Genomic DNA, 27,434 nt, shown 5'->3' on the forward strand with positions numbered 1-27,434 from the left:
TTATTTTGTAGGTATGCTGCAATGGCAGCAAGAGTCAGTCTAATAGATGTGTACGCTAAGCACATCTTTGGAGGTCTAGTAAGTATCCTATGATATGTTTAATAGACACATCTAGTGATGGGACGTCTAGCTTCTTTCATAACGCTCATACAGTCAGGGGGAAGGTTAAGATAACCGAACTCTAGGACTCAGGAGCCAGATCGCTTGGTAGAACTGAGCTGGGTCCGGGTGTCTGATCTCTCCATGGTTCTGGGTTAGGAAGGATGGAGACAGGCATAGCTTTTGATGCGGTACCACAGAAAGTTGCAGCCATGTGGTGTACCAACCAGAATGAGAGTCCGGGAATGTTGTAGTTTGCGCACCACTAGTGGAAACAGTGGGAGAGGTGGAAAAGTGTATGCAAATTTGCCTGGCCAGTTCATTCATATCGCATTGCCTTTGGACAGCGGGTGTTGATATCTGGCGGAGAAGTTTGGGTATTTGGCGTTTTCGTGGGTGGCAAAGAGGTCTATCTGAGGTTGTCCCCACATTTGAAAGACCGGTTGAAGAACTTGGGGATGAAGTTCCCACTCGTGAATCTGTTGTGTCTGATGGCTTAACAGATCAGCTATGGTGTTTTGTACCCCTGGAACATGTTGGGCTAAGAGGAAGATGTTTAGAGGTACAGCCAATCTCCATATCTGCTGCGCTAACAGAGAGTTGCAGAAAGTGTGTCCCTCCTTGTTTGTTTATGTAGTACAAGGCTGTCATGTTGTCTGTGCGGACTAAGACAGCTTTGTCAGATATTTGCTTTTGGAATGCTTTTAGGGCTAGAAATACGACCAGTAACTCCAGGTGGTTGATGTGGAGTAACTTTTGTTGCGGTGTCCACCTGCCCTGCATGGTGTGCTGCAATAGGTGAGCTCCCCAGCCGGAGAGCGATGCGTCCGCTGTCATAACTATTTGAGGAACTGGCACTAGGAACGGTAGGCCCTTGGAAAGGTTTTTGGTGCTCCATCATTGCAGAGAGCGTTGAATCTTACTGCCTACCAACACTAGGTCTGTTAATTGACCTTGAGCCTGGTTCCATTGGCGTGCTAAGCACTCTTGAAGAGGACGCATCTGTAGTCTTGCATGCGGCACTATGAATATGCAAGAGGCCATCATTCCTATAAGTTGCATGAACACTCAAGCTGGAAGAGAGTGTTGTGGTTGGAATTTTGCCAGAAGAGCTTGCATATTTTTTATCCTGGCAGGAGAGGGATAAGCTGGCGCTGTTGAGGTGTTTATTGTGGCACCGAGATATTGTTGTACGTGGGACGGTTGCAGATGGGACTTGGTGTGGTTTATTGTGAACCTCAAGTCATGGAGTAATTGGATGGTGGTGTGAGTGTGTTGTACACACTGACTGTACGAGCTGGCTTTTATGAGCCAATGGTCGCGATATGAGAAAACGTGAATGTACGGTCTTCTTAAGTGTGCTGCTACCACTGCTAGGCACTTGGTAAATACTCTTGGTGCTGTTGTGACTCCGAATGGGAGTACCTTGAATTGATAGTGCTGACCTTCTAGTACAAATCTGAGATATTTTCTGTACGCTGTGTGAATGGGAATGTGGAAATAGGCGTCCATGAGATCTATAGTGACAAGGAAGTAGTTTTGTAAAAGGAGAGGAACGACCTGCTGGAGTGTGACGATATGGAAGTGGTCTGATTGTATGTACATGTTTAGTGGTCTGAGGTCTAGAATAGGCCTTAGAGAGCCGTGAGAGGAGAGCACGTTCAGTGAGACGGAGGCGGAGAAAGCTGTATGAGCAGGCTCGGCACCAGAGGATCGCAGCAGGCTGTGCGCCTGGCCCCGAACCTGCCAGGCCATCGAAAAACTACAACGAAGAAAAAACTACAACAAAGAAGAATCCGGTGCACTGGTTTAGGTGCTCCTGCCGGGTGGCAAACAACTCCGCTATTCAGTGCCCATACAGGTGGAAGGCTGAAGCCTGCGGCCACGGCGGAACAGAGCACCCAGAATGCAAGCTGACAGATGCTGAACAGACGTCGAACTGCGGCTCCCGCTTATTCCCGCTGATTTCAAGTGATTTTCCACGATTTTGCCATAGAGGGGGTCAGGGCAGCTACTGGCGACGGAGTAGCAGAGTTCCGTCCCCCAGAGGGGGGTCAACGAGCCCTCACTAAAACAGAGCAGAGCAGCGAGCTGCGAGAGCCGCCCAACGCCAATGCAGTGGAAGCAAGCAAGCAGGAGAGACGTGGTGGTTAGCTGCAAGAGCCCGGCAACGCGACAGCAGTCCCAGAGTGCCGGATTATTCCTAGTGTTCAGTCTGTGATTTTGGTCATCCAGAGCTCTGTAGCAGGCAAGTAGCAGGTACGCTTGCTGTCCTGCCCACCCTCGTTGCTCGCGCTTGCTGTCCTGCCCCCTCGTTGCTCGTGCTTGCTGTCCTGCCCCCTCGTTGCTCGTGATTGCTGTCCTGCCCCCTCGTTGCTTGTGATTGCTGTCCTGCCCCCTCGTTGCTTGTGCTTGCTGTCCTGCCCCCTCGTTGCTTGTGCTTGCAGTCCTGCCCCCTCGATGCTTGTGCTTGCTGTCCTGCCCCCTTGTTGCTTGTGCTTGCTCCCCTGCCCCTTCACTGGTTGTGCTTGCTCTCCTGCCCCCCCTTGCTGGTTGTGCTTGCTCTCCTGCCCCCCCTCGCTGGTTGTGCTTGCTCTCCTGCCCCACCCCTCGCTGGTTGTGCTTGCTCTCCTGCCCCCCCCCCCCTCACTGGTTGTGCTTGCTCTTCTGCCCCCCCCCCTCGCTGGTTGTGCTTGCTCTCCTGCCCCCCCCCCTCGCTGGTTGTGCTTGCTCTCCTGCCCCCCCCTCGCTGGTTGTGCTTGCTCCTGCCCCCCCCCCCTCGCTGGTTGTGCTTGCTCCTGCCCCCCCCTTGCTGGTTGTGCTTGCTCCTGCCCCCCCCGCTGGTTGTGCTTGCTCTCCTGCCCCCCACCCTCGCTGGTTGTGCTTGCTCTCCTGCCCCCCACCCTCGCTGGTTGTGCTTGCTCTCCTGCACCCCCCACTGGTTGGTTGTGCTTGCCTTCCTGCCCCCCCTTGTTGGTTGTGCTTGCTCTCCTGCCCCCCTTCGCCGGTTGTGTTTGCTCTCCTCCCCCCCCCCTCGTTGCTTGTGCTTGCTGGCCTGCCATCTTGTGCTTGCTGTCCTGCCCCCTCGTTGCTTGTGCTTGTTGTCCTGCCCCCTCGTTGCTTGTGCTTGCTCTCCTGCCCCCCTCCTCGCTTGTTGTGCTTGCCCTCCTGCCCCCCCTCTTCTGTTGTGCTTGCCCTCCTGCCCCCCGTTGGTTGTGCAAGCTCTCCTGCCCCGCCCGTTGCTTGTGCTTGCTCTCCTGCCCCCTCATTGCTTGTGCTTGCTCTATTGCCCCCTCGTTGCTTGTGCTTGCTTCTTGCCCCTGCCCCCTCGTTGCTCGTGCTTGCTCTCCTGCCCCTTCCCCCTCGTTGCTTGTGCTTGCTCTCCTGCCCCTTCCCCCTCGTTAGTTGTGCTTGCCCTCCTGACCCCCCCCCCCCCCTCGTTGGTTGTGCTTGCTCTCCTGCCCCCCCCAACCCTCGTTGGTTGTGCTTGCTGTCCTGCCCCCTCGTTGCTTGTGCTTGCTGTCCTGCCCACTCGTTCGTTGTGCTTGCTCTCCTGCCCTGCCCTGCTATTGGAATTGTAAATGACAATGACAATGCCATGTATTTGTTTTAAAAACAAAAACATAAATAAAAATGTCATGAGCAATGCCAATAGCTCTAACTTTAACTTTATAGGCTACATGTGTTTCCGATAGAAATAAAAAATTAAGTTTATACAGGGCTTATTCTTCCAGTACCAGACGCCTTTTCTTTTTACTATTTTAGCCTGCAACGTTCCAAACTAAGCATTTTACTCGAGACATTTAACTAAAAAAGAAAACCTCAAATACATCCTGTCATTATGCATAGTTAAAACAAGTAGTAAACTAATCTCGAATTTTTTTAGGTACTTTTCCTCCTGTGCTATTTTTTCCAAACAAAACCCCCCCTCCAAACATTCCTGACCCCCCCACCCCTCCTACCCCTTCCCTCCTCCAGAGAGAGGGTACCCCTCCCAAATATACTAACCCAACTGCCGCTGTACTGGCAGCATAAAAGACGGAGCTGCGGCCCGAGGGTACAGCTGTGTAGTATTACCAACTCCAGACCATGTATCATGTTGAACTGTATCTTTTATCACAATATAGAAACAGATTCAGCTGCTGATTCACTTGATTAACATCCACAATCCGATCACACTCAGCCAAAACGTGATTTAGCTCAGTCTTATTTTAATTAATGATCAGCAGCTATTTCATTGTTTATTTTCCTATTTCCATTGGTCCATTATTTGCTCTACCTCCCTTTCTTCCACAAAGTAAAATGAACGTCCATTCTTTAGAACCTTTAACTTAGCTGGTTCTTGCAAAAAAGCTTGTCCTCCCAACTCCTTGATGGAGTCAATGTATTGTCGGAATTTCCATCGACGATCCATCGTGAGTTTACTTGGATCTGATCTTACAAAGAACGTGACTGAATCACTAGTAACTGGGGTATTTGGTCTTGCTTTTAATGAAACTGCTTGGCGAAGAAGACAATTATCAACATAAATCAAAATAGGGCGCGGGTACTAATTGTTTTTGTTTCTTTGGATCAAAGGAAGTCGGTGGGCACGTTGTATCTGTGAGTCCCAGTCACAATCTGATAACTCAGGGAAAGCTTTCTGAAACAAGTGAACAATGTATGCTCTTGGATCGACTTCTTCAACCCCTTCCGCAATACCAAATACACGTAGATTTTGTCTTCGTAGTCGGTTTTCTAAATCTTCGAGTTTAGCTTGCATTTGACAGATCCGAGCCTCATGCTTATTCGCTACTATTTCAGAGCGGGTTGTTTTTTCTTCTGTTAAGACGACCCTTTGTTGTAGCTCTTCCAGCTCCTGAGATATAACCCCTAGTTTCCGAGACATTTCATGTAACGTTGATGGAGTCTTACTACTATCCTCCCGCATCTGCTGGTAGTGAGATTGTGCTTCATGTTTCTGCTCATTAAGCAATTGCAGGATCAATTGAAATGACGAGGAAACCTCCCATGGAGATTACAATCAGTAGATATTACATTTCGAGAAGTATTTAAGGGGGGTATATCATTAATATGGTCTGCCCCAGTTAAGCCATCGCTGATGGCTGTGACTGAAGCTGCCTCATGTATTCCGAATCCTCCAGATACCAAAATTGGGGTGGGAGTCACCCCTGCTGTTAACACTTTAGAGGTAGAAAGAGGAGAAGACAGAGGGCCCATTGATTCCGCAGTAGCAATCACACTATCAGTTCCTTTAGAGGTAGAAAGAGGAGAAGACAGAGGGCCCATTGATTCCCCAGTAGCAATCACACTATCAGTTCCTTTCACCAGAACCGCCACAGAAGTTGTCTCATCGACGGGGCAGTTTGTCTCCCCTGATATAGCAGCTGCACCGGAGAGACTGTCTTCAGAAAGCTTTAATGTCAAAGATTTAGCCTGTACCTATTTCCTTATAGGGCTACTCTCAGCTATTGCTTTTGATGTAATAGTTTTATATTTGCATATAACTTTCTTCGTCTTGTTCTTAATTTTACCTTTTCCTTTCCTTATGCCGTTGAGAAATTCCTTAGCTGAGCAAGGAGGTGTGCTGTTACCAAGTTCAGGGAAATCGATTTAATCCTCATCCGTTTCAGTTTCAGTTTCAGTCTCTTCCAAGTGCCCAATCAGATGCTCAATCAGAAGCTCAGCCGGTATAAGTTGTTTAGTCTCAGCTATTCTCTCTGCTTCCTGCTTCTCTGCTTTCTTAATTATCTCCTCTCCTACAGCTAACAGCTGCTCTACCGGCCTTGTTATCTCTTCTCTATCATCTGTCTCTTTATCGCCAGAGCCTTCCAACATCACTGCCGCTGATATAGAACATGGGTGGTGCAGAATTGGCATTAGCGTTAGCGTTCATGATAATGTCAGCAGGAGTCTCTGGTTGAGCCTCTGACTGACTCTGTGCAGAACCTTTTAGTGATATTGTATTTGCTCCATTCAAAGTATTGATAGCACTCTCTAAGACAGAAACTGAGGCAGTAGTTATAGCATTATTCTCCCCCTTTATTTGATTTGTTAGAATTTTGCCCTGCATCCCAAGAGAAGTATTCGATGTCATTATAGAATCAGTGGGAAGTACCTTTAGTGTATTCTTATCAGATGCCGCAATGGGCTTAACAGAAGTCGGTAAAGTTTGTGAGGTTGGTAGACAAGTAAGTGGCTTACTAACGTTTGGCGCGGGTTTCTCCTGTTTACCTGGTTTCTTTCCCCCATCAGGGATTTTTGCCTCTGACGTCTCCACGATGGTTCCTACTGCTACTGTTGCAGGCACAGGATTACTCTCCATTACAGTGTTCAACCCCGTCTGTTTCGCAGTACGTGTAATCCTGGTAGTTGTCGGAGGCTTTGGTGCCATAGCAAGCCTCTCTGAAGCAGTTACAGATCCAGAGCCCGAGCCTGTGCCTGTGCCTGTGCCTGAGCCTGAACCTGAACCTGAGCTTGACCCCCAGTGAGTCAGCAGATTGAATAAGCCAAACGCCGTCCACCCCCTTGAAGTTACTGTGGAGATATGTCGAAGTCGGATGGTCCTGAATATCGCCTTTACTCTGCTTTCAATCAGCCGCAAACGCCACATCCAGTCCTCACTGCTTAGAGACCTACTTTGACACCCTAACTCAGTGCCTTGGCTCCCCCAGCAGTTCCCACAATTCCCACGAGGACAGTTTTACCGAGTCTCCTTGGTCTCCTTAGTCTCCTTCGGCTCACTCGGCTCTCAACCAGCCCCACTGCACTCTGCTTCTCCGCTCCTCTGCTCCCCAAAGCCACCTCGTCTGCCTCCACCTCTGCTTCCCGCGAAGCCTCGGAGCCTCTGTCTCCGTACCTGAAAAAAGGTGAGCCGCACCTACCGCAATTCAGCAGGTTTCAGTGTTTTAGTGCTTTTAATGTTTCAGTATTTTAATGTTTTTAGCGCTCCGAAGCGTTCAGGAGTCTACCGTCACCACTCTCTCCCCCGCTGCGCCTCAGCCGGTTTCAGTGCCTCGGTGCTCAGCAGTGTTCAAGAGCTGCAGTCGCCACTCTCCGTTTGCAGTACGCACACCACTGTGTATAACCTTGTTGTTATTTCCACTTTGGCAATACTTACAATTGACACACTGATTTAAAAGTGGCCAACTTTGCTCAGTCTTTGCCTGTAACCTTATAAATGTTGTATGTCCCTCCTTTTCCTAACTCCCTTTCCAAGTATGGTACAGGACTGTGCCCTACTGCAACTGATGTTGTTTTGATATCTTTGATTCCATTTTTTTGAATAACTAGAATATAAAAATCCTTGTCCGGATGGACATAGGAATTATATAGTAGCCTATTGTGTTCTATATGCTATTCCTTACTTATTTGTTTAAAATGCTACGGACCTCTGTTCTTTTAAATATATGATTAACACGCGTGATCCTCAGCCATTAGTTCGGGTTCCCTTGTTTACTTGAAAAGTGGTAGTTGGCATGGCACCCAGGCATGGCGCCATGTCGACTTTGTCGTTTTCTCCCTCAAGCAGCATGCAAACTGCCAGGGCAGTGGCATGATCCCAGTGAGGTGTATCCCAGGGGAACCTCTTCAGATCCCAGGCTCTAGGTCTTCGGAGTACCATTTACTAGGGACTTAAAGGTGGCAGAAGGACCTATTGGTGAATTGTGATCAGGGAAGAAGCACTGGCACAGGGGACCTGGTTGGCAGGGACCCTGTGCACTACAATTTAAAACGCATCAAAACCTGGTAAAAAGTGGGCCTTAACCATGCAAAAAGAGGCACTTTCACCCAACCACACAATGGCAACAGACTATTGTCAAATAGGGGCCAAGACAGGGTCCATCATACATGGCTTCTTCAACAGCCCATCCCTTCATCTTCCATGGCATTGGTGGGAATGTGACAACAGATGCCCTAAGCAAAAGAATATAGATTGTTATTAATAGGATCTGGAGTTTTACTCAAAACCATTACAGTTGGCGCTTGAGAGAAAGGCACACCCTTTCTGGTTCTGTGCCCTGACCTTCTGGCCTGGGAACAGCTCTCCACCTCCACGCAGCTCCGCCTGGCCGTCACCGCCTCTGAGCCAGAAGAGCAGGATTCGAGACTGCTCTCGACCTGCTCTCTGTGCCTGCCCTGTTTTTGCTGCATGGTGCAAGTTATTCTTGCATTGGTGTAATTTTATTGTGTTGGCTTAGTTCTTCCGTTTTGCCTCTTAATTTCTTCTTGCTCTCTCTTGATTCACCTTCGTTGCAGGCCCCGCCCACCTCCCGCTTGCTACTTCCTGTCTCCCAGCTGCAGTTTCCCTCCCCCTCCCCTAAATAATGCAGGCTGCTGCGCCACTGGTGCGCCATCAGCAGGCCAGTCTGCACCTGTCCGCCACCCGAATCCTGCACCGCCAACGCTGCGACCCAGTGACACTCCACACACTCAACCCAGGCCACGACAACACCTGCATGCTAGCATCACCAGCTGACACCCACGGACCATTCAGTAATCACCGCTGCAGGTGGTTATTTCAGAGGAGGTTTTAGAGGAAAGAGTGGTAAAGGAAGAAGCAGAGGTAACTCCACGCACCCTTCCCCGCAAACAAACAGTGACTTCCTTCCACTATCTCCCGATCATTCCACCCCTGTCGGGGGACATCTCTCCCAATTCCTACCTGTCTGGAATTCAATCACCTCAGACAAGTGGGTACTACAAATTATCCGATATGTTTAGGAGCTTACAGACATTTCCCCCAAATATTCTTCCAAGATCACATGCAATGTCACCAGAACATCTCACCCTCCTAAAACAAGAGGTTCTCTCTCTCATGGAAAAAAACGCTTTGGAGCCAGTCCCATTACGTTACCAGGGAAACAGAGTATTCTTCTTATATTTTTTAATTCCCATAAAGGACGGCTCTTTCAGGCCAATGTTAGATCTCTGAGAACTAAATCTGTACATTCAGTCGGACCACTTTCACATGGTCACACTCCAACGGGTGCTCCCACTCCTTCAGCAAGGCGACTTTCTGTCCACTCCGGACTTAAGGAACGCCTATTCTCATATTCCCATTCACCCTGCTTGGAAATACCTCCGGTTTGTGGTGGACGGACAACATTATCATTTCAAAGTTCCCCCATTTGGAGTACCTGCAGCACCCAGGGTTTTCACCAAGTGTCTGGCAGTAGTTTCGGCTCATCTAAGAAGACAACACATTCACATCTTCCCATACTCAGACGACTGGCTAATAAAAGCCAGTTCGCAACAGAACTGCCTATGCCAAACTCGAGAAACAGTCCAACTGCTGCACGAACTTGGGTTCACTGTAAACTTCGCCACGTCTCATCTCCAACCATCCAACACACAAATCTATCTAGGAGCCACTATACACTCAGAAAGCTCTAGCGTATCCAAACCCAGTATGGATCCACAACATGCAGACTCTAATATCGCACTTTCAGCCTCAAGACTCCTAACCAGCTCGAGTGTTCATGGAATTGCTGGAAATGATGGCGTCCTGCATTTTCATCGTTCCTTACGCAAGACTCCAAATTCGTCCCCTACAGGAATGCTTAGCACATCAGGGGAACCAGGCTCAAGGTCAATGATCAGATGTAGTGTTGGTGGATGGCCGCACCCATCGCTCTCTGCAGTGGTGGAACATACAAAACCTTTCCAGTGGGTGGCCATTCGTCAACCTGGTTCCAAAGATAGTGCTAACAGCAGGCACATTGGTCACTGGTTGGGGAGCTCATCTACAGAAAACATAGCATTTAGGGCATCTGGAATCAGCAAAAAAAACAACTTTAAATAAACCATCTAGAACTGCTAGCACAGTTTCTAGCATTGAAAGCCTTTCAACTTCACCTAGTAGGCAAATCTGTCCTAATTCGCACAGACAACATGACAGTAATGTACTACATACAAAAACAGGGGGGTGGGGGGTGGGGACAAACTATCTCCAGCTCTCACAGCTTGCATAAAAGCATCTGGAGATGGGCCATACCTCAAAAAATATATATCCTTGCAGAACACCTTCTAGAAGCAAAAAACCAAATTGCAGATCTGCTCAGTCGTCGATGACAGGAGATCCACAAATGGGAATTCCACCCTCAAATTCTCCTCCCATTCCTCCAAATATGGGGCTTCCCAGAGATAGATCTGTACGCCACCCACCTACACGCAAAATGCCCAAACTTCGCGTCCAGGTATCTGCATACATTGTCCAAAGGCAATGCACTATGGATGAATTTGTCAGGTATGTTTGCTTGCACTTTTCTGCCTCTCCTACTCATTCCATTAGTGGTTCGGAAGCTCAGTTAGCAGTCCCGGACGCTAATCCTAGTTGCTCCCACATGCGCCCGTCAACCTTTGTTCACAACCCTGTTAGAGCTATCAGTAGTTCCTGACCAAAAACGAAACCTTACTCCCAATCTTCTCACTCAGAACCATTGAGAGTTATGGCATCCAGAACCGAGTCTTCTCAACCTTTCGATCTGGCACCTGAAATCCTAGAGTTTGGCTAGCTTAATCTTCCACCAGACTGTATGAATATTATCAAAGAGGCTAGGCGCCCTGCCACAAGAGCATGCTATACAGCACAGTGGAAGTGGTTTAGCATTTACTGTAACAACAATCCAATAAATCTGCTAGATCCTTCAGTCCAAAACATCATTTGCTATCTATTACATCTACAGCGTTCCAATTTATCGTACACATCCATACGCTTACGTCTTGCTCTAATAGCTGCATATCTACAAAACAGACAGCATTTGTCTCTTTTTAGAGTGCCTGCTATTAAAGCACTTATGGAAGGACTTAAGGGTCATTCCCCCAGACTTGGATCTGCTCCAGTGTGGAATCTCAACATAGTTCTTAAAAGACTTCTGGGTCCACATTTTGAGCCATTGCACAAATGTGAACTACAATTTCTCACTTGGAAGGAAGCCTTCCTCATAGCCATCGCAGCTATGGCAAGAGTGGGTGAGCTTCAGGCACCAACCATAGAAGAGCCATGTTTACAAATACACCAAAACAAAGTGTTTCTAAGGACTAACCCCAAATTCATAACTAAAGTAATTTCCTTTCATATCAACCAATCTGAGCTTCCCTCAGCCATTCAGTGGCAGAACTTGCTCTTCACACCATAGATGTCAAGAGGATTTCTATACTACATAGAAAAACACAAAACCTTTCTGGAAAACCGAGACTTTTTGTTTCTTTTGCGCCACCACATAAAGGCAATCCAATATCAAAATCCGGTATTGCAAGGTGGATAGTCAAATGCATTCAAATATGCTATACAAAGGTTAAACTGACATTAACAGTTCCCCCGAGAGCACACACTACACGCAAACTGGGGGCTTCTACGGCATTCTTAGGAAATATACCTATAGGTGATATCTGCAAAGCTGCAACATGGTCTACACAACACACATTCACAAAACACTATTGTGTAGATGTGTTAGCAAGATAGCAAGCTAGTGTGTGCCAGGCAGTTTTACGTACACTATTTCAGACCACTGCAACAGCTACAGGTTAGCTACCGCTTTGGGAGATAACTGCTATGTAGTCTATGCATAAGCATATGATCTATAGCTCATATGCCTTGAACGGAAAATACTGCTTACCCAGTATGCATCTGTTCTTGACATATAGAGCTGTAGAGTTCTATGCGCCCACCCGCCTTCCCAGGTACCTTTTACCTATTGCAGTAACATCTTACTTAGATACAATATACATGGACATCTCGCTTTATTACTCTTACTAACTCCATTATCACCCTTTACTGCGAAACAATCTAAGGATGGAGTCCATGCCCATGCGCACTATCACCGAAAGACGAAGACCCCTACCTTGTGACTGGAAAGACTTCTTTGAACAAAAACAAAGTGCAAACATCCAGACCCAACACTAGAAGGCGATCTATGCATATGCATGTGACTCTAGAGCTCTATATGCCAAGAACAGATGCATACTGGGTAAGTAGCATTTTCCTTATCCGTTATTCATTCTACGGCATTTGTACCTGTATTTAATTGTAAAACAGTGCATAAGATTTTGCAAAGTATTTATTTCACTTACCTGCACCAGGCTTTACTTGGTTCTAGAAATAAAAAAACGAAATAATATTTTTATACAAATCAATTGGTCTAAGTTCAGACTTTGAGTATGTGAAAGCATTTGTGCATGGTGTATGGCCAGCAAATGCTTAACACTTCCCTCTGATAAAGCCTTACTACTCGCCCACACTACCATAAATAGAGCGTTAGGTGCTATCTACTTTTACCTCTGCCTACATTTTGAGTTCCACTGGACTCTGTCCATACTATACCTCATATTGGTATAGTATATACTGAGCCTGCATCCTACAACCCTCCAGTGGTAGGGGGGCATGTGCCTCTAGCTCGTTGGCTGAGTCCACCTATCTGCAAGGTGGTGGGTGTGAGAAGCTGGGTTTCTGGTGCAGTACCCCCCTCACGCCATGGCAGAGGTCAGTCACTCCTCTGGCTGGGTACACTATACCAGTGGTGAGGGTACATGTGCATGAGCCCTGAACCCCTACAGTGTCTAAGCAAATTCTTAAACATTGTAAATGCAGTTCTGCTATTAAGAGTATATGGTGCTGGGAGTCTGTCCACAGTACCATAATGGCTTTACTGAAAACAGAAATTTCGTATCAAACATCTCAGCTCATTAAACCCACACTGATGCAAAAAATGCACACAAAGGGCATCTTAAAGATGCCCCTGAAGACGACCTACCACTAGTGTCCAGGCTGAGTGGCTGCTTTCAGGTGCCACCACCAGACATGTTTCCTCACCCCTGGGTTGAGAGCCTTCTGCTCTCGGGGGCCAGAAACAATGCACATCCTTAGACGAGGTGCCAAGTCTCCTTCCACAGGATGGGCAGGGTCCACGAAGGGGAAGCTTCAAAGGCGTGCTGCCTTTGTGAGCTTCCATATGCCTTTTGCTGCTTGCAGCAACTGGTCTCCACCGGTTGTGACCCCCACTTTGGGCGGTAGAACTGGCTGGAAAAAATGGTGAGGAAAAGAGGTGTGACCCCCTTTGCCAACCCCACCCCTTTGGTGGGGGAGGCGAGGTGAAGCGCAACTCTGTCCCCAGCATCTTGCAGATTGGGATACCCAGCCAACCAGAGTGAGGCATATGCCCTCTCCACTGGAGGGTGGCATAATTAGGGGTGTAGGCACCCCAAGAAAGGGACTCATTGGTCCCAATCATTTACTTACCTGTAACGCCCCTAAATGTAGTATTTAGGGGCACCCCTCAGCCTTGTCCTCTCAGACGACCAAGACAGAAAGAAGGACCGAACAGCTGTGCCGAAGCTAAGAAGAGGAGGATGCCCACTGACTTGGCCCTAGCCCTACCGGCCTGTCCCCTCCTCGAACCTGCAGAAGTGAAACTCCAGTGTGTCCTGCAGCCAGCAACCTGAAGAACCCAGATGACTTGCCCTGCCTTCCAAAGAAAAGACTTTGTCTTTCCTGAACACCTGATTTGTTCACCCACAGACTCCAGCTCCAGCCAAATCCACGAGTCTGCACCACTCTGCACCCATCGCCCATTGCCCGAGTTCAAAGTGGCCCAACACCACGAGGAGGTCTCCACGACGATTCTGACCCAAGATCTACGACCACTTCAGCGAACAGACTCCGGACACCAACCCCTCTCCGCCACCAACAACCGGCCGACCATCACCACCTGGAAACCTGCTACCGCTGAAGGCCCCACCAAGACCATGAAGAACACCCACTCAGGAGCCCCCACAGACCCCTACCCACTGCACATCTACCACAGAACCACTGCCGCCATAGCTCTCGAACCACCCACGCTTCCCTCGAATCCGGCATCTTCCCCGACGACTGGAAGCAGGCAGAAGTTAAGCCCCTCCTCAAGAACCCCATGGCCAACCCGACAGGCTTGAAAAACTACCGGCCCCTCTCTCTCTCCTTCCCTTTGCAGCCAAAGTCACTGAGCGATTCATCAACGCACAGCCGACCACCTTCATCGAAGAGAACGCCATCCTCGACTCCTCCCAGTCTGGTTTTCGGAGCAACCACACCACCGACACCGCCCTCCTCGCCGCCACTGATGACATCTACATGCTCTTTGACCAGGGCTACACTGCAGCCCTCATCCTATTAGACCTCTCCGCGGCCTTCGACACCGTCTCACACCGCACCCTCGCAACCAGACACCATGACGCCGGTATACGAGGAACCGCCCTCGACTGGCAGAACCCAAAGGATCAGACTCTCTCCCTTCCTCCCTGAACCTACAAAGATCAACTATGGAGTATCCCCAGGATCCTCTCTCAGCCCCACGTTTTTCAACATCTACATGGCCCCCCTTGCCGCCATCGTCCAACAGCATGGGCTCAGCATAGTATCCTACGCTGACAACACCCAGCTCATCCTCTCTCTCATGAAGAACCGCGAAGACACCAGACTTCGCTACCAAGAAGGAATGAAAGATGTTGCAGCATGGTTGAGTGACAACTGCCTCAAACTGAACTCTGAGAAGACTGAAGTCCTCGTCCTAGGTGTTGGAAGCTGGCTCTGTATATACTATACCAAAATGAGGTATAGTGTGCACAGAGTCCAGAGGAACCCCAAAGGTAGGCAGAGGTAAAAGTTAGATAGAACCTTACTCTATTTGTGGTAGTGTGGTCGAGCAGTAAGGCAGTATCAGAGGACAGTGTTAGGCATTTGTTTTACACACTCAGTCAGCAAATGAATTCATACACTCAAAGACTGAACTTCAGACCAATTGTTTTTGTATAAAAATACTCTTTTCGTTTTTTTATTTTCTAGAACCTAGCCAGCCTGGCACAGGTATGCAATAAATACTTTACAGTAGTAATGCAGTTTGTAAACAGTTTGGACTACAATAGTAAATGTGCTTTGATTTGACTTGCAGTATTGTTTCAGAGAAATGCAATGATTTGTAAATACAGTACATAGACTTGAATGGGATTTTCAGTAAAATACCAGGCAAGTTACGTTTTGGATTACTTTTCTCACTCAGAGTAGTGTGCCTGGATACTACTCTGGGACTTGTCCTGCAAACAGGTAAGTAAAATCTTTCTTGTTAAATGGTTCAATTTTAAAGAATTTCTTTAGGTTTTCAAACTCCACACTTAAAAACGTTTCCAAGAAAAACAGTCAATGTTATTCTATTGAGGAAAATGGTGTTATCGGTTTTAAGGTAAGTATTTGGTAGTGGAGGTTGAGGTTCTGGGGGTAGACTCAGGGGTCCCCCAGGGTCAGTGATGCTCTCTTGTTACACCCTCAGAGGCACTAGGGCGGCCGGGTGCAGAGTGTTGAGGCCCAATGTTATCCAATGGGGGATAGAGGCCTCCGGTTGGTGGCTGCTGACGAGCAGGCCACTTGGCTGTGGGAGCAAAGGTCCCGAACTTTAGCTCCGGGCAAATGGGGAAACAAAACAGCACAAGAGGTGCACCCTCGGTGGCACTGGGGCGGCCGGGTGCAGAGGGCTGTTTTGGCATTGTGTGCCCTGTTGTTTTTAATGGGGATTTTCGGTTTTGGTGTTCCGGGAGGAACCAACAGCCGGGCAGGTAAGTTGGAGGGCTCTTGGACGCAGGTGCACCTCGGGTACTTTTCTCCCGGGCGCAGGGCGTCTGAATGCAGGAGTGTCTTTTGAGGTCGGATTTCACCTTACCAGGCCACTTGCGGTTCGGGGGGTCTCCATGTAGAGGCTACAGTCGACGTTGGGGAGTCCTGGAGGGTTTAACCCACAGTGGACTAGGACTCTGGAGCGCTGGGGGACCACGCTGGGACTGATGGGTCACTCTATCTCAGGCCGTAGGCGACTGGTGCAGTGTTCGTTCCAGGCGTCCGTTTTCTTTGTCCGCAGCAGGCTGTCTGTTTTCAGAGGTTTTTTTTTTAAGAGGGCTGCTGTTGGCAGGAGATCTTGTCTTTGTTGATGGCAGTCAGTCCTCCCAGGTGTTCTGGAGGCCGCTGGCTTCAGGACAAGACTATTTTTGGGGCAGGATCTCTGGAAACTGCAGTTGGCCGGTAGGGCTGGGGCCAAGTCAGTTGTTCTCTGCAGTATCCTCTGCTGGGTGTCTTCTTTCGTACTTTTTCTTCTTAGGTTGCGGGAATCTCCTTTCTTGGTTCAGGGCTGCCCCCTAAATACTGTGTTTAGGGGGCATTTTAAGGGTCTCTGGGTCAGTAGCCAATGGGCTACTGACCTTAAGGTGACTACATCCTTGGTGTGCTCACCCCACGTGGCGGAGTGAGCACAATCCCTATTCTTGATCGGGGAGTGCCTGCCATCTGCAAGATTGTGGGCACTGAATAGAGGGCTTCACCTAGTCCCCCCACCTGAAGGGTGAAGTTGGCAGAGGTGGGCACATCTTCTGGGCTGGCTTGTTTTACCCGCCCGTCTTCCCGACGAAAAGGAGGGGAGACAGGAAGGGGGCCTGGCCCTGATGGCGGGAGAGGCTGGGGATCGCATTACAAAGGCTACCAGTCCTTTGAAGTTCCCCTGCAACAGATGGCGCTTCCTGGCCTGGGGAGGTGTTAACACCTCTGCCCAGGAAAGGCTTTGTTTCTGGGCTCAGGGAGTGAAGGCTCTCACCCTAGGGGTCCAGAAACCTGTCTCATGATGGCGGGCTAGTGTGTAGCTGTCAGGTAACCCACCAGAAGCTGGTCGTTTTTCAGGAGGCATCTCTAAGACGCCCTCTGTGTGCTTTTTTCATAAAATCTCACACTGGCATCAGTGTGGGTTTGATGTGCTGAGAAGTTTGATATCAAACTTCCCAGTTGTCAGTGTAGCCATTATGGTCCTGTGGAGTACGTAATGACTAACTCCCACCACCATATATGCTTAATGGCAGCACTGCACTTACAATGTCTATGAATGGAATTAGATACTGTTGGGGTACAGGGCTCATGCACCTGTACCCTCAACACTTGCATAGGGCACCCAGCTAGATGGGTGACTGATCTATGCCAGAGCAGTGGGTTGTAGGCATGGCACACAGATGTGTGCCATGTCAACTCTTCACTTGGTTCTGCACCAAAACACTCAGTCTGCAAAGGCAGTGTGTGTGTATGAAGGTACAGGGCCTCGAAGGGTGGCACAATAAGTGCTGCAGCCCTTAGAGGTCTTCCTTGGTCACAGTGCCCTGGGTACCTTTGGTACCATTAACCAGGGGCTGACCTATGGCCAGAGATGCTAATTGGGTTAGTTTTGGGGAAAGAACACAGCCCCTGGGAACGTGATTGGCAGGGACCCAGGGCACATTAAGTGAAAGTGCATCAGTAGTCTGGCAAAAAGTGGGGGGTTACTGCAACAGAAATGCACTTTCCTACACAGGGATCCTCCCTGACGGCGTGGGACAGCTCCTGGTTGCCCCTTGCCCTTGGAACACTCTCCCATCCCCCCCCCTCACCCCCCCCCACCCACCCCGACGGACCACGCTTGAAACCTTGGCATCATTCTAGACTACTCCCTTACCATTACCCGCCACATCAACACCGTCTCCTCAACCTGCTTCAACTCCCTCCGCTAGACCTCCAAGTGGATCCCCCACGAATGCAGAAAGACCATCACCCACACACTCGTAACTAGCAGACTGGACTACAGCAACACCCTCTACTCTGAAAGCAACAAAAGCTTGCTACACAAGCTCTAAACTATCCAGCACACTGCAGCCAGACTTTTCCTCGGAACCCCACGACATAAACACATAACCCCGCACCTACGAGACCTCCACTGAATCCCAATCGAGAAGAGGGTAACCTTCAAGCTACTCACCCACGCCTACAAAGCCTTCCACAACACTGGACCCAAATACCTCAACGAAAGTCTCCTTCCACGTAGCCAAAACGAAGCTCCGTGCTGCCGACCTCGCCCTGGCAGAGACCCCACACATCAGCAGAACCAGAGCAGGCGGAAGAGCCATCTCCTATGTAGCACCAGAGACCTGGAATGAGCTCTCACTCAACCTCTGATTCTCCCCACCTTCACAAGGATCCTCAAGACCTGGAGTTTTGACTAATCCGGAGCGCTCTTTATAAACCAGTTTGCTTGATTGATCTGGTGATCTCTGAATCTCTGTGAAGCCGGCAGCCTCTTTCTGGAGGATCCCCCTGACCGCGACTGGAGCTGGTAAGAGAAACCTGATCCCTAAAGACACCCCTGCACCCTAAGCCCCACGGCCTTGAGTGGCCCAAGCGACGGTGTCCCAGCATCCCCAGACATCCCAACTTACATCTCCAAACAGTGGACACCTTCAGAAGATCTTCGTCCCCTAGCCTGCAGTGTTTTTTTGAAACCGGAGAATCCCCATTGCAATCAACAGGGCACCCAATGCCAAAGCAGCACCCTGGACCCTGCCACTGCTGCAGGTGCACTTTTTGTGCTGACTAGGATTCCCCTTTGCCCTAAGCCTAACACCAGAAGATTTGCTCCTACAACCCAGTGGCCTGCTCGTAAGCAGCCACCAACCGGAGGCCCCCTATCCCCCATTGGATAACATTGGGCCTCTGCACCCGACCACCGTAGTGCAGCTGAGGGTGTAAAAATAGTGCACCCTTGAGCCTGGGGGAACCCTTGGTCTAAGCCCAGAAACTGAACCCCGAAGACCGAGCACTTACCTGGTAACCGTTAACCTAATTTCTCTCCATATGAACCTATTGACTGTTTTTCTCTGAAAAATGTTCCAAGTGTGGAATTGAGCCAGCTTCCTACAGCATCTGGTTAGCCTTGATCATGGACAGGGTGAGATGTTACTCATCTATAGCCTTTGTGTATAGCTCATGTAGGCGGCGGGTGAGTGTTGTAGTGTGGACCTTATAGAATTCGGATTGGAATCAGTCTGCGCCTAAGGTTTTCCCGCACAACAGCACCATTATTGCGCTTTGAGTTTCCTCCGGTGTGTTAGGTTCGTTTAGCAGCACCCTCTGTTCTGGCGTGGTCTCCGGTTGGTGTATTGGCTCTAGGAACCTCTCTGAGTTGACTTCCTGCCTGGGAGTCCATGGACTGGTACAATATTTTGTTTTGGCGCGTCATTGCCTCATGTCTTTCGTGCTGTGTGTACACAGTTATACCTGCGTCAGTTTTTAGGGCGGATATGGGGCGGTGTATATGCTCCTGGCGTAGTAGCCATGCTAGTGTTTTGCCTGCGCGGTCTGCAGTGGCAGGTGTGTGAGCAGATTGTGCTGCGTAGTTGTGGCAACAGAGTTACTCTAGCAAATCTGTGTGGTCTGCCGGCAGTGTCTAGTTTTCTCGTGTTCCTACCCCTGTCTGATTGCTTTATCTCTTGGGCTATTAGATGTCTTTATACTTTACTGAGTGCCGTATGTAGCTGTTTGCGTATAATCCATGGGGCTCCTAAGCAGTGCCCTCTTAACATTGCTTTGAAAGCATCCCACTCGGAGATGGTCTTCAGTGGAGTGGTCATTAATCTCAAAATGTTTGAGTATTGCTGTCCCCAGTGAGGAGCGGAACGCCTGGTCTGCTAGCACTGCTGGTTGTAAGCGCCATCTGGAGATCGGAGGGCATCCTTTGTCTCATATGAGCTGTAGGATGTGGAGCTTATGGTCTGTATGTGTTCGTCCTAGGTATTCCGTGTGTTTGATGATGGGAAGGAGAGCAGGCAACCCAATAATGCGATCAAGATCAGGAGAGTAGATCGAGTAAATATGTGCTGTGGGGTTAAGAGTTCGCCAGATGTCTGTCTGTGCCCAGTTCGCGACTATTTCAACCGGGTTTGCGCCTTCGAGGTTGCCGCAATGCGCAGTAGGGGTGGATATAACCTATCTAATTCTACGTCTAGAACTACGTTAAAGTCCCCTCCTATTGGACAGGCCTCGTAAAGGGCCCGCTCCCTCCCCGCATGAGAAGACTCGGACACCGGCTCCCCCGGTGTCCCCAGAAAGAACCACCCCTGCAACCCACCGAAGCAACCCGCAATCCGTCCCCAACGGGACACCTGCGCCCGAACACCCCAGCATCGGCTGACCCGGGCCTCCGTCAGCACCATTGCCCCGGCCCAGCCGCCATCTTGGACACTGCACCACGAGGCCGCGTGGCCTCAGCTCGACCCCAACCCTGGGCCTGCCAGGCCCCGACATCGAGGCACCACCATCCACCCAGGAGGCGAAGAGACCACTTGGCAGGTCAATGAGAGAAAGGAGTGTCGATGGCTCTCCCCCGCCAGGTGCCGATCGCCCCCGGCCTCCCCGGGCGCTGGCTCCACCCCCCTGCTGGGTGTCTGGACGCCCTCATCCCGGACCTCCCGACCTCCAAGCGCGAGGGTCCGGACATCAAAGGAGACCAGACCTATAACTGGGGCAGCTCCAGAGCAGGAGGGCAGTTGTATCCTGGAGTCGAGAGACACCTTGAAGAACTCATCCCTGACGGACTGCTGGCGCTGCCGCAGCCCTGCCTTGTGAACCATCTCTGAGGCCTGCTGGCGCTGCCGCGGCCCTCTGCAACGTGCATCTTCGTCTGGACCTGCTGGCGCTGCCGCGGCTCATCCTTGTGAACCATCGCTCTTGCCTGCTGGCGCTGCCGCGGCCCCTCTGCAAAGAAGTCATCATCATAGCCTGCTGGCGCTGCCGCGGCCCGTCGTACCGAGAACCATCGTCCTAGCCTGCTGGCGCTGCCGCGGCCCTCCTTGCCGAGACTTTTCATCCTAGCCTGCTGCCGCGGCCCTACCTTTCAGACCTCCGAGCTCGAGGATTGTGAGCTCCTTCTGGCCACCCTGGTACCGGACCGGTACCAAAGACTGTCCCGCTACCCCTTACCCTACAGAGACTAGAATTGGGAGGATCCGCGTGTCCTACCCCCACTGTATCGTTGATAACCTTGCCTCAAGAATCCTATATAAAGTGTGCAGATCTTATCCTTGTGTGGTGTCCATTTGTGGGGGGGAAGTTACTTGTCTGTACGATCGCTGGAGAACGTCCTCACCGGAGGACTCTCCCCCCTGTACTCGGCCGACCCTCCAGGTCCCCGTCTAACACCTCCTATGGGCCATGGGAGTCCACTCCATCTAGCGAGTACTACTGCAAGTTTTTAAAGGAAGGCAGCTTGTTCTGCGGTAGGTGCATACACTGAGCCTATCGGCAGCATCTGCCCGTTTAGTTTGCCGTTCAGTAGAACATATCTTCCTTCCTGGTCTGTGACCACCTCCTCTGCTGTGCGTGGGACGCCCACCTTTATCCACATCAGTGTTCCCAGTTGCCAGTTAGTGCTATATACTTCCCCCTCCATCACTTGCGGCGGCGGTCTGCCTCAACCTAGGTGAGGTGTTATTCCTGTAGAAAACTGATGTGTGTGTGTGTGTCTGTGCGGTATGTATGCATATACTGAGTATTTACGGGCAGGTGCATGCATGCCCCTCACATTCTGTGTTACGGTGTTCGTCTGCTCCCTGGGTGCATCATGTAATCACCTATGTAAGGGGGGGGGGGGGGGGGTTAAGGCTGTCAGCAGCAGCCGGGTTGCCAAACAGAGCTTCTGCGGATGGAGTGAACCGCATAGGGGTTAAGGGTGCAACGGGATTCCACAAAACATCGTGAGACTGAATTCGTAGTCACTGCTCGTCCAAACTGTGAGGCCAAACAGCAGCAACTAACATATGTAACATGTGTGACATGTTTAACTATGGGGTTGTGTTCTGTGTAATCGCACGCTTTGAAGTGCACCCCAATGTTGCTTGGAATGTATGATGTATCCCGTCCCGCCTCGTTGTGTTTTATGTGCACTGTGTTCAGTCACCAGTGCGATTGAGGAGATGCAGGGGTGCCTTGTGCAAGGTGTGCATGGGCACTTCTGTGTCTGTTGGATGTGCCACGCAACAGGCGTGGGCTTATCATTTTAAGATGCATAAATGAAGAACAGGTATGGAGTTCATTAACAACAAAAGGATACACTCCTTTAAGTATGTATCCAGTGTTCATAGTAGGTCGCCGGATGTCTGCAGTGTAATCTCTGGCAGCTGGAGGAAGTCGCGATCTTCGTATCTCGTCGCCTGTGATCCAGCCAAGCTTTGGGAACAGGGTGAGCGTGCGTCCGGTTCAGAGATCAGAGTTAGCGTGGATGGTTGCTGCCACGTGAAGAGCCTCCTTATGTTTCATCATCCTTTGCTCAATGTGAGGAATTGCTACCTGTGGCCGCTTCCACCTAGGATTTTTCCATCTGCCCTGGCAATGGTTTCTTCTACCCAGTCGGGTGATTGCATGTCCGCAGGTAGGTTGGGTCCTGATAGCAGTCCTGTCTCTTCTAACCAGTCCCAAACTTCAGATGGTGCTTCAAAAAATCATGTTTGTCCTTTGTCAACGATTCACAGCCTTGTTGGGAACATGAGAGAGTATCATATATTCAGCATCCGCAGCTGGCTCTTAACTTCTATGAAGGAACTGCATCTTCTTTGTTTTTGGCACTGTGTAATCAGGGAACATCATTAGATGTTGATTTTGCACTTTTATTTCAGTGAGCTTGTGGGTTTCCCTTAGTATTGTGTCTCTGTCCCTGTAGTTGAACAGTAGTATCAGTGGTCTGGCTTCCGGGGGTGGTCGTCTGGACAGTATCCTGTGGGCTCGCTCTACCATAAACTCTGACGAGAGCACACCACCTGTGAGAAGCTCCTGTTTCTAGTGCTCCACATATGTAACTGGGTCCTGTCCTCCTTCTCCCTCCGGGAGGCCCACTATACGTACATTTTTGCATCTCGAACAGCCTTCTGCATCTTCCAGCCTGTCTTCTAGGGCGTCTATTCTATCCATGATATCCTGTAGCACCGCTGTGTAACTACGATTTGTTGGCTTTATTTCTGAACGGTCTGGTTCATTTGTTTGGACTCTTAGTTTTCGGTGGTCTGCTCTCAGCAAAGTGAAATCTGATGCAACTTTGTCCATTTTGAATTCCAGCGAGTTCCGGTTGTGATCTAGGGCGGCGGCGATCTTTTCCACCTCTGACAGGATTGAGTCGAGTTTTGCAGAGAGTGCTAAGTTTCGGGTCTCTCCTGTACCTTCTTCTTCTGTGCGTTGAGCCCCTGGCGCTTCAGGGTGTGCGGTCGACTGCTGTGTGTTGGTTGTTAAGCGACCCATGGGCAACTTCTGCGCTGAGGGCTTGTAGGTGTTTAGCAGGTTCGGTGTCTGTGGAATATTTGTTGTGCTTGCCGAATATTGCGTATGAGTAGAGAGGGGTATTCACAGTCTAGTTGGTGTATTTTTGCAGTTGCTGGCTAGTGGTCTCCTGTGGTGTGTGTGTGCTTGTGCTCTCTGCCCTTGGTATTGCACAAGTCTGCTACAAGTGTCTCTGCCGTTCCCCAGGAGAGAGCAGGTGGTTCCTCCATCTTGTGGTGCTTTGATTGCTGTACCGCTGCGAAGATTTGCCGCACGCATCTTGCCTGTGGGGCCTTTGGTCTCCTTCGCGTGGCTGCTGCATCTTTTATGTTTTAACAAAAAAGGGGTAACCCTGTGTCCCTCAGAACCTGGGTAGGTATGATTAAAAACAAGAATGGCTCTGTCGGGTGACCGAATAAATTGCTTTTAGGAAAAGGCTAGGTTAGCTCCGAACACAATGTAATAATTAAAGTTCAATTAAATTGGATAAAACCTCTCTGAAAACAAATGTAGTTCAAAGTTTTTATAGGAAACAACGTCACATTTGTAAAACACCGGAATTACTTCATTCCATTTTAGTTTATACAGATTCTAAGAACATGTGAAAAGTGACTATAGGTGAGCAAAGTGACTGGTGCAATAAATTGAGTGACACTTATTTACAAATATATACAATATTATACACGGGGAAAGGGGGGGAACAATTTTGTTTTGGAGGTTAGAGTTCTTAGTTAATGCTCCAAGGAAACAGATGGTTACTATGCCCGTTCCCGGAAGTTTCTTGACCAGTATTGTGCGTCGACATTTTGACCCTGGTGTGCCCCGATTGGTGGTCACGGCGGGCCTTTATCAAGACAGGGGAGGGGGGTGAGGGGGACAAGGGGGTTCTGGACTTCCAGGAGGCAAATTGTCACACCCTGGTGGAAAGGCCGGAAGGTCAATCCCGAGTAGAACGATCGAAGGAAAAGCGCAGCTTACTCTGGAAAAGCCGAGCACCGTCTGACATGAATCACAGAGGCTCGATCAAGGCTTCTATGGCTTTTCACCTGGTCCCCAGGTGGGGCTCAGTGCCAATGGGGTTGTCAGCGGCTTCGGAGGGTGTGTGGCAGCCTTGTCACTGGCAGGTGTGTAACGGGCAGGACTTTAGGCTAGCAGGACCCCCTGGGTTCGAGGCATGTGGCCTGCTGAATTCATATCTGTGCACAGATCGCTGCCTAGTGTTGGGTCCGGATGATTGCACATTGTTGTCCTGGAAGAGTCTTCGAAGTATCACGAGATAGGTGGCTCCTCCCCTGGACTACAGTGCGCATGGGCATCCACTCCATCCTCAGATTGTTTTTTTCCGCCATTGGGTTCGGATGCATATTTGTTAACTCGAGTTCGGAATCGATAAAAAAACTTTCCTTTTGGCCAAAAGGCCTTTAGTATATCGTCGGTATTGTCTTACGATCGGTGCCCAGTTCTTGTTCCAGCTCAGTTCCCGAGCCGGACGTCCAGAGGAGCCGCGTGGCTTTTTGGCACTGAAGGCCCGATCGACGCCAGAGGCCTTATCGACGAACCATCATGGAACGGAGCCCGTTCAAGAGGTGTCCTGTTTGCAACTCCAAGTATCCTCACATCGATGTCCACCCGGTGTGCAACAAGTGCCTGTCTCCGGATCACGATGAAGCCAGCTGTATGGCTTGTTCTCGTTTCCGCTCCAAGAAGACGATTCGACTTCGACGCGCAGCGCGCAAGGAGGCCAAGCAGACGGCACCTGACCCGGTGAACATTTTCAATACCGAAGAGGATGAGGGAGTCGAGCAGGAAGTTCGAGAGAACCTGTCTGATCCTGCGTCGGAGATCGACTCCAGTTACGACGCTGATGTTGAAATGGTCGTTAATGAAGAAGTCGTCGACGTAGGAGACGACGATGTGGCCTTTGGGGCCGTGGAAGATAGCTCGAGCGAGGAGCTAAGCTACGGGGGCCGAGACCAAAACACCTACTAAGGCTCAGGTCGAGGGCTCGCCACATGGCCTTACCCGAGTTCGTACACTTGGTTCTACAGCCTCGCCTCAAGGCCCGGCTTCGGACATTTCTAACGAGCCACTGGTTGACCGATCGAAACCGAAAGAGAAAACATCAGTGTCTACACAACCGAAAGCACTGGAAGCAAAATCAAAACCAAAAGTGCGTAATGCTTTGGTCGGCTCGAAAACCTCTGAACTATCGGCACCGACAAAGCAAAAAGGTGTTATTGACCCGGTGAGGTCGCTAAAGGGTGTCGAGCCAAAGACTGGGACACCGAAAAAACTGGTCAAGGACGTCGAGCCGAAAAAGTCGGCCGTCGACAGAGACAAAGGACTCGGAGCTCAGAAGGTTCTCGATCCTACGCGTCGACCAGACAAGGCTACTAGCGGTACTAACCTAGAGTCCACTCCTGGAGGAGGCTCAAAGGAACCCGTCGAGTCAACACAGCCGTCCGTCTCCTTTTCGAAGCAGGTGTTGGAATCGCTGAAACGCATTAAAGAGAAGGCTTCTACTGTCGGACCGAAGGATACTCCACCAACGAAGCCTACCAGTAAACCTCAAAAATCGTCGGCACCCATCCAGTTCACACTGCCGCCGAAAGTGGTACCTAAGGCCTTCGCCCCTAAGACGGCCGTCGAAGCGTCCAAGAAGGTGGCCTCGGGGCCGAAGCCTCCAACTGCAGAAGTAGTCACGAAGCATCGACAGCCTCCGCTTGAAGAGCAGTCCAGGCAATTCATCGACGCAGACACGGGTAGACTTTCTATTTACAAACAAAAGATCGCCCCTGAACAGCCTATGGAGTCATATAAAATTCCATTCAAAAAGAAGAAGGATTCTACTATATCACCTCTTCTTGTTGAACCTATATCACCACATGGCCAAGACACTTCTCCTATCTCGCCTACTTACTCGGATGTGGAGACAGAGGAAGGTGACAATGAGGAGTACAATTATCCTATAGACACTGATCCTGAAGATCACAATGAACCCTGGGCAGACACTGCTGACCCAGGAGATCCACACACTGCCCCAGACAGTAATGTGTATGCTGTGAAAACCTCGCCTACTGAAGACTCAGCGGCGTTTAATGCACTTATTGAAAGGGCAGCCAAAAATCATGATGTCCAGCTCCATGCTGACCCTATTGAAGTGGATTTTTTGTTTGACACCTTCTCCACCTCAGAGAGAACTGTCAAGACTCTGCCTATGCTAAAGGGTGTCTTAAAACATGCTGGGGACATTTTTAAAGAGACCACGAGGGCAAGGGTGATAAACCCCAGAATTGAGAAAAAGTACAAACCGGCACCTGGGGACCCTACTTATATCAAGGGACAGTTGCCGTTAGACTCTCTGGTTGTTTCCAATGCCCGGAAGAGGGCAAACTCGCAAACAACGGGTGATGCTCCTCCCCCTGACAAAGAATCTAAAGTGCTAGAAGCATCAGGGAAAAGGGTGGCAGCTCAAGCGGCCAATATCTGGCGCATTTCCAACACTCGGGCACTCTTAGCCAGATATGACAGGGCCCATTACGATACACTTGAGACCCTGTTACAACACTTGCCAGATGAATATAAGGAGGCAGCAGAGATGCTCATACAGGAAGGGAAGCTTATATCAAATGCATCTATCAAGTGTGCACTGGACGCAGCAGACACCGCGGCCAAGGCGCTTAACACAAGTGTGATGTTACGGCGACATGCCTGGCTGAGAATCTCCGGTTTCAAGCCCGAGATACAAACCACCATACTAAATCAGCCTGTAAACCCTGATCACTTATTTGGACCAGAGGTGGACACCACCTTAGAAAAGATCAAAAAGGACACTGAGACTGCAAAGTCTATGGGGGCTCTACAGTCGCAGCAGTTCAGGGGTGGTTCTTTTCGTCGCTCAAACAATAGAGGAGTTTCCAGAGGCCAGCTGTCCCAGCAAACACAGTACAGTAAAGGAGGCGCGCAAACCACCTACACCAAACAAAGTAGAGGTGGCTATCGTGGAAACAGCGCCAAGGGCAGAGGTCGTGGAAACAACAGCTCCCGATCCTCCGCCACTAACAAACAGTGATGCCTTGTCACTTCCCCCCGACCATACCACACCGGTCGGGGGAGACTACAACAGTTCCTGCCAGTCTGGAAATCCATCACTACAGACAGGTGGGTGAGGAAGCTTATCCAGTACGGTTATTGTCTGGAGTTAACATCCACTCCACCCAAC

The 27,434-nt window shown here is 50.0% G+C and overlaps 2 protein-coding genes across 2 annotated transcripts in view; both read left to right on the forward strand.

Annotated features, from left to right (window-relative positions):
• LOC147666286 (transcription elongation factor SPT6-like) overlaps positions 1-27,434 on the forward strand; it is a gene marked incomplete at its 5' end in the record, with an annotated part of 590,122 nt that overhangs the window by 217,908 nt on the left and 344,780 nt on the right. The window lies entirely within an intron of this gene.
• LOC147666287 (uncharacterized) lies at positions 6,381-27,027 on the forward strand. Its single transcript, XM_086949159.1, is given in 5 exon segments — positions 6,381-6,586; positions 10,877-11,073; positions 25,261-25,457; positions 25,695-26,953; positions 26,955-27,027. Coding segments are annotated over 5 exon segments (1,932 nt in total).

Source organism: Lissotriton vulgaris, unplaced genomic scaffold, assembly GCF_964263255.1.
Source record: "Lissotriton vulgaris unplaced genomic scaffold, aLisVul1.2 SCAFFOLD_1495, whole genome shotgun sequence".
Taxonomy (NCBI): Eukaryota; Metazoa; Chordata; class Amphibia; order Caudata; family Salamandridae; genus Lissotriton; species Lissotriton vulgaris.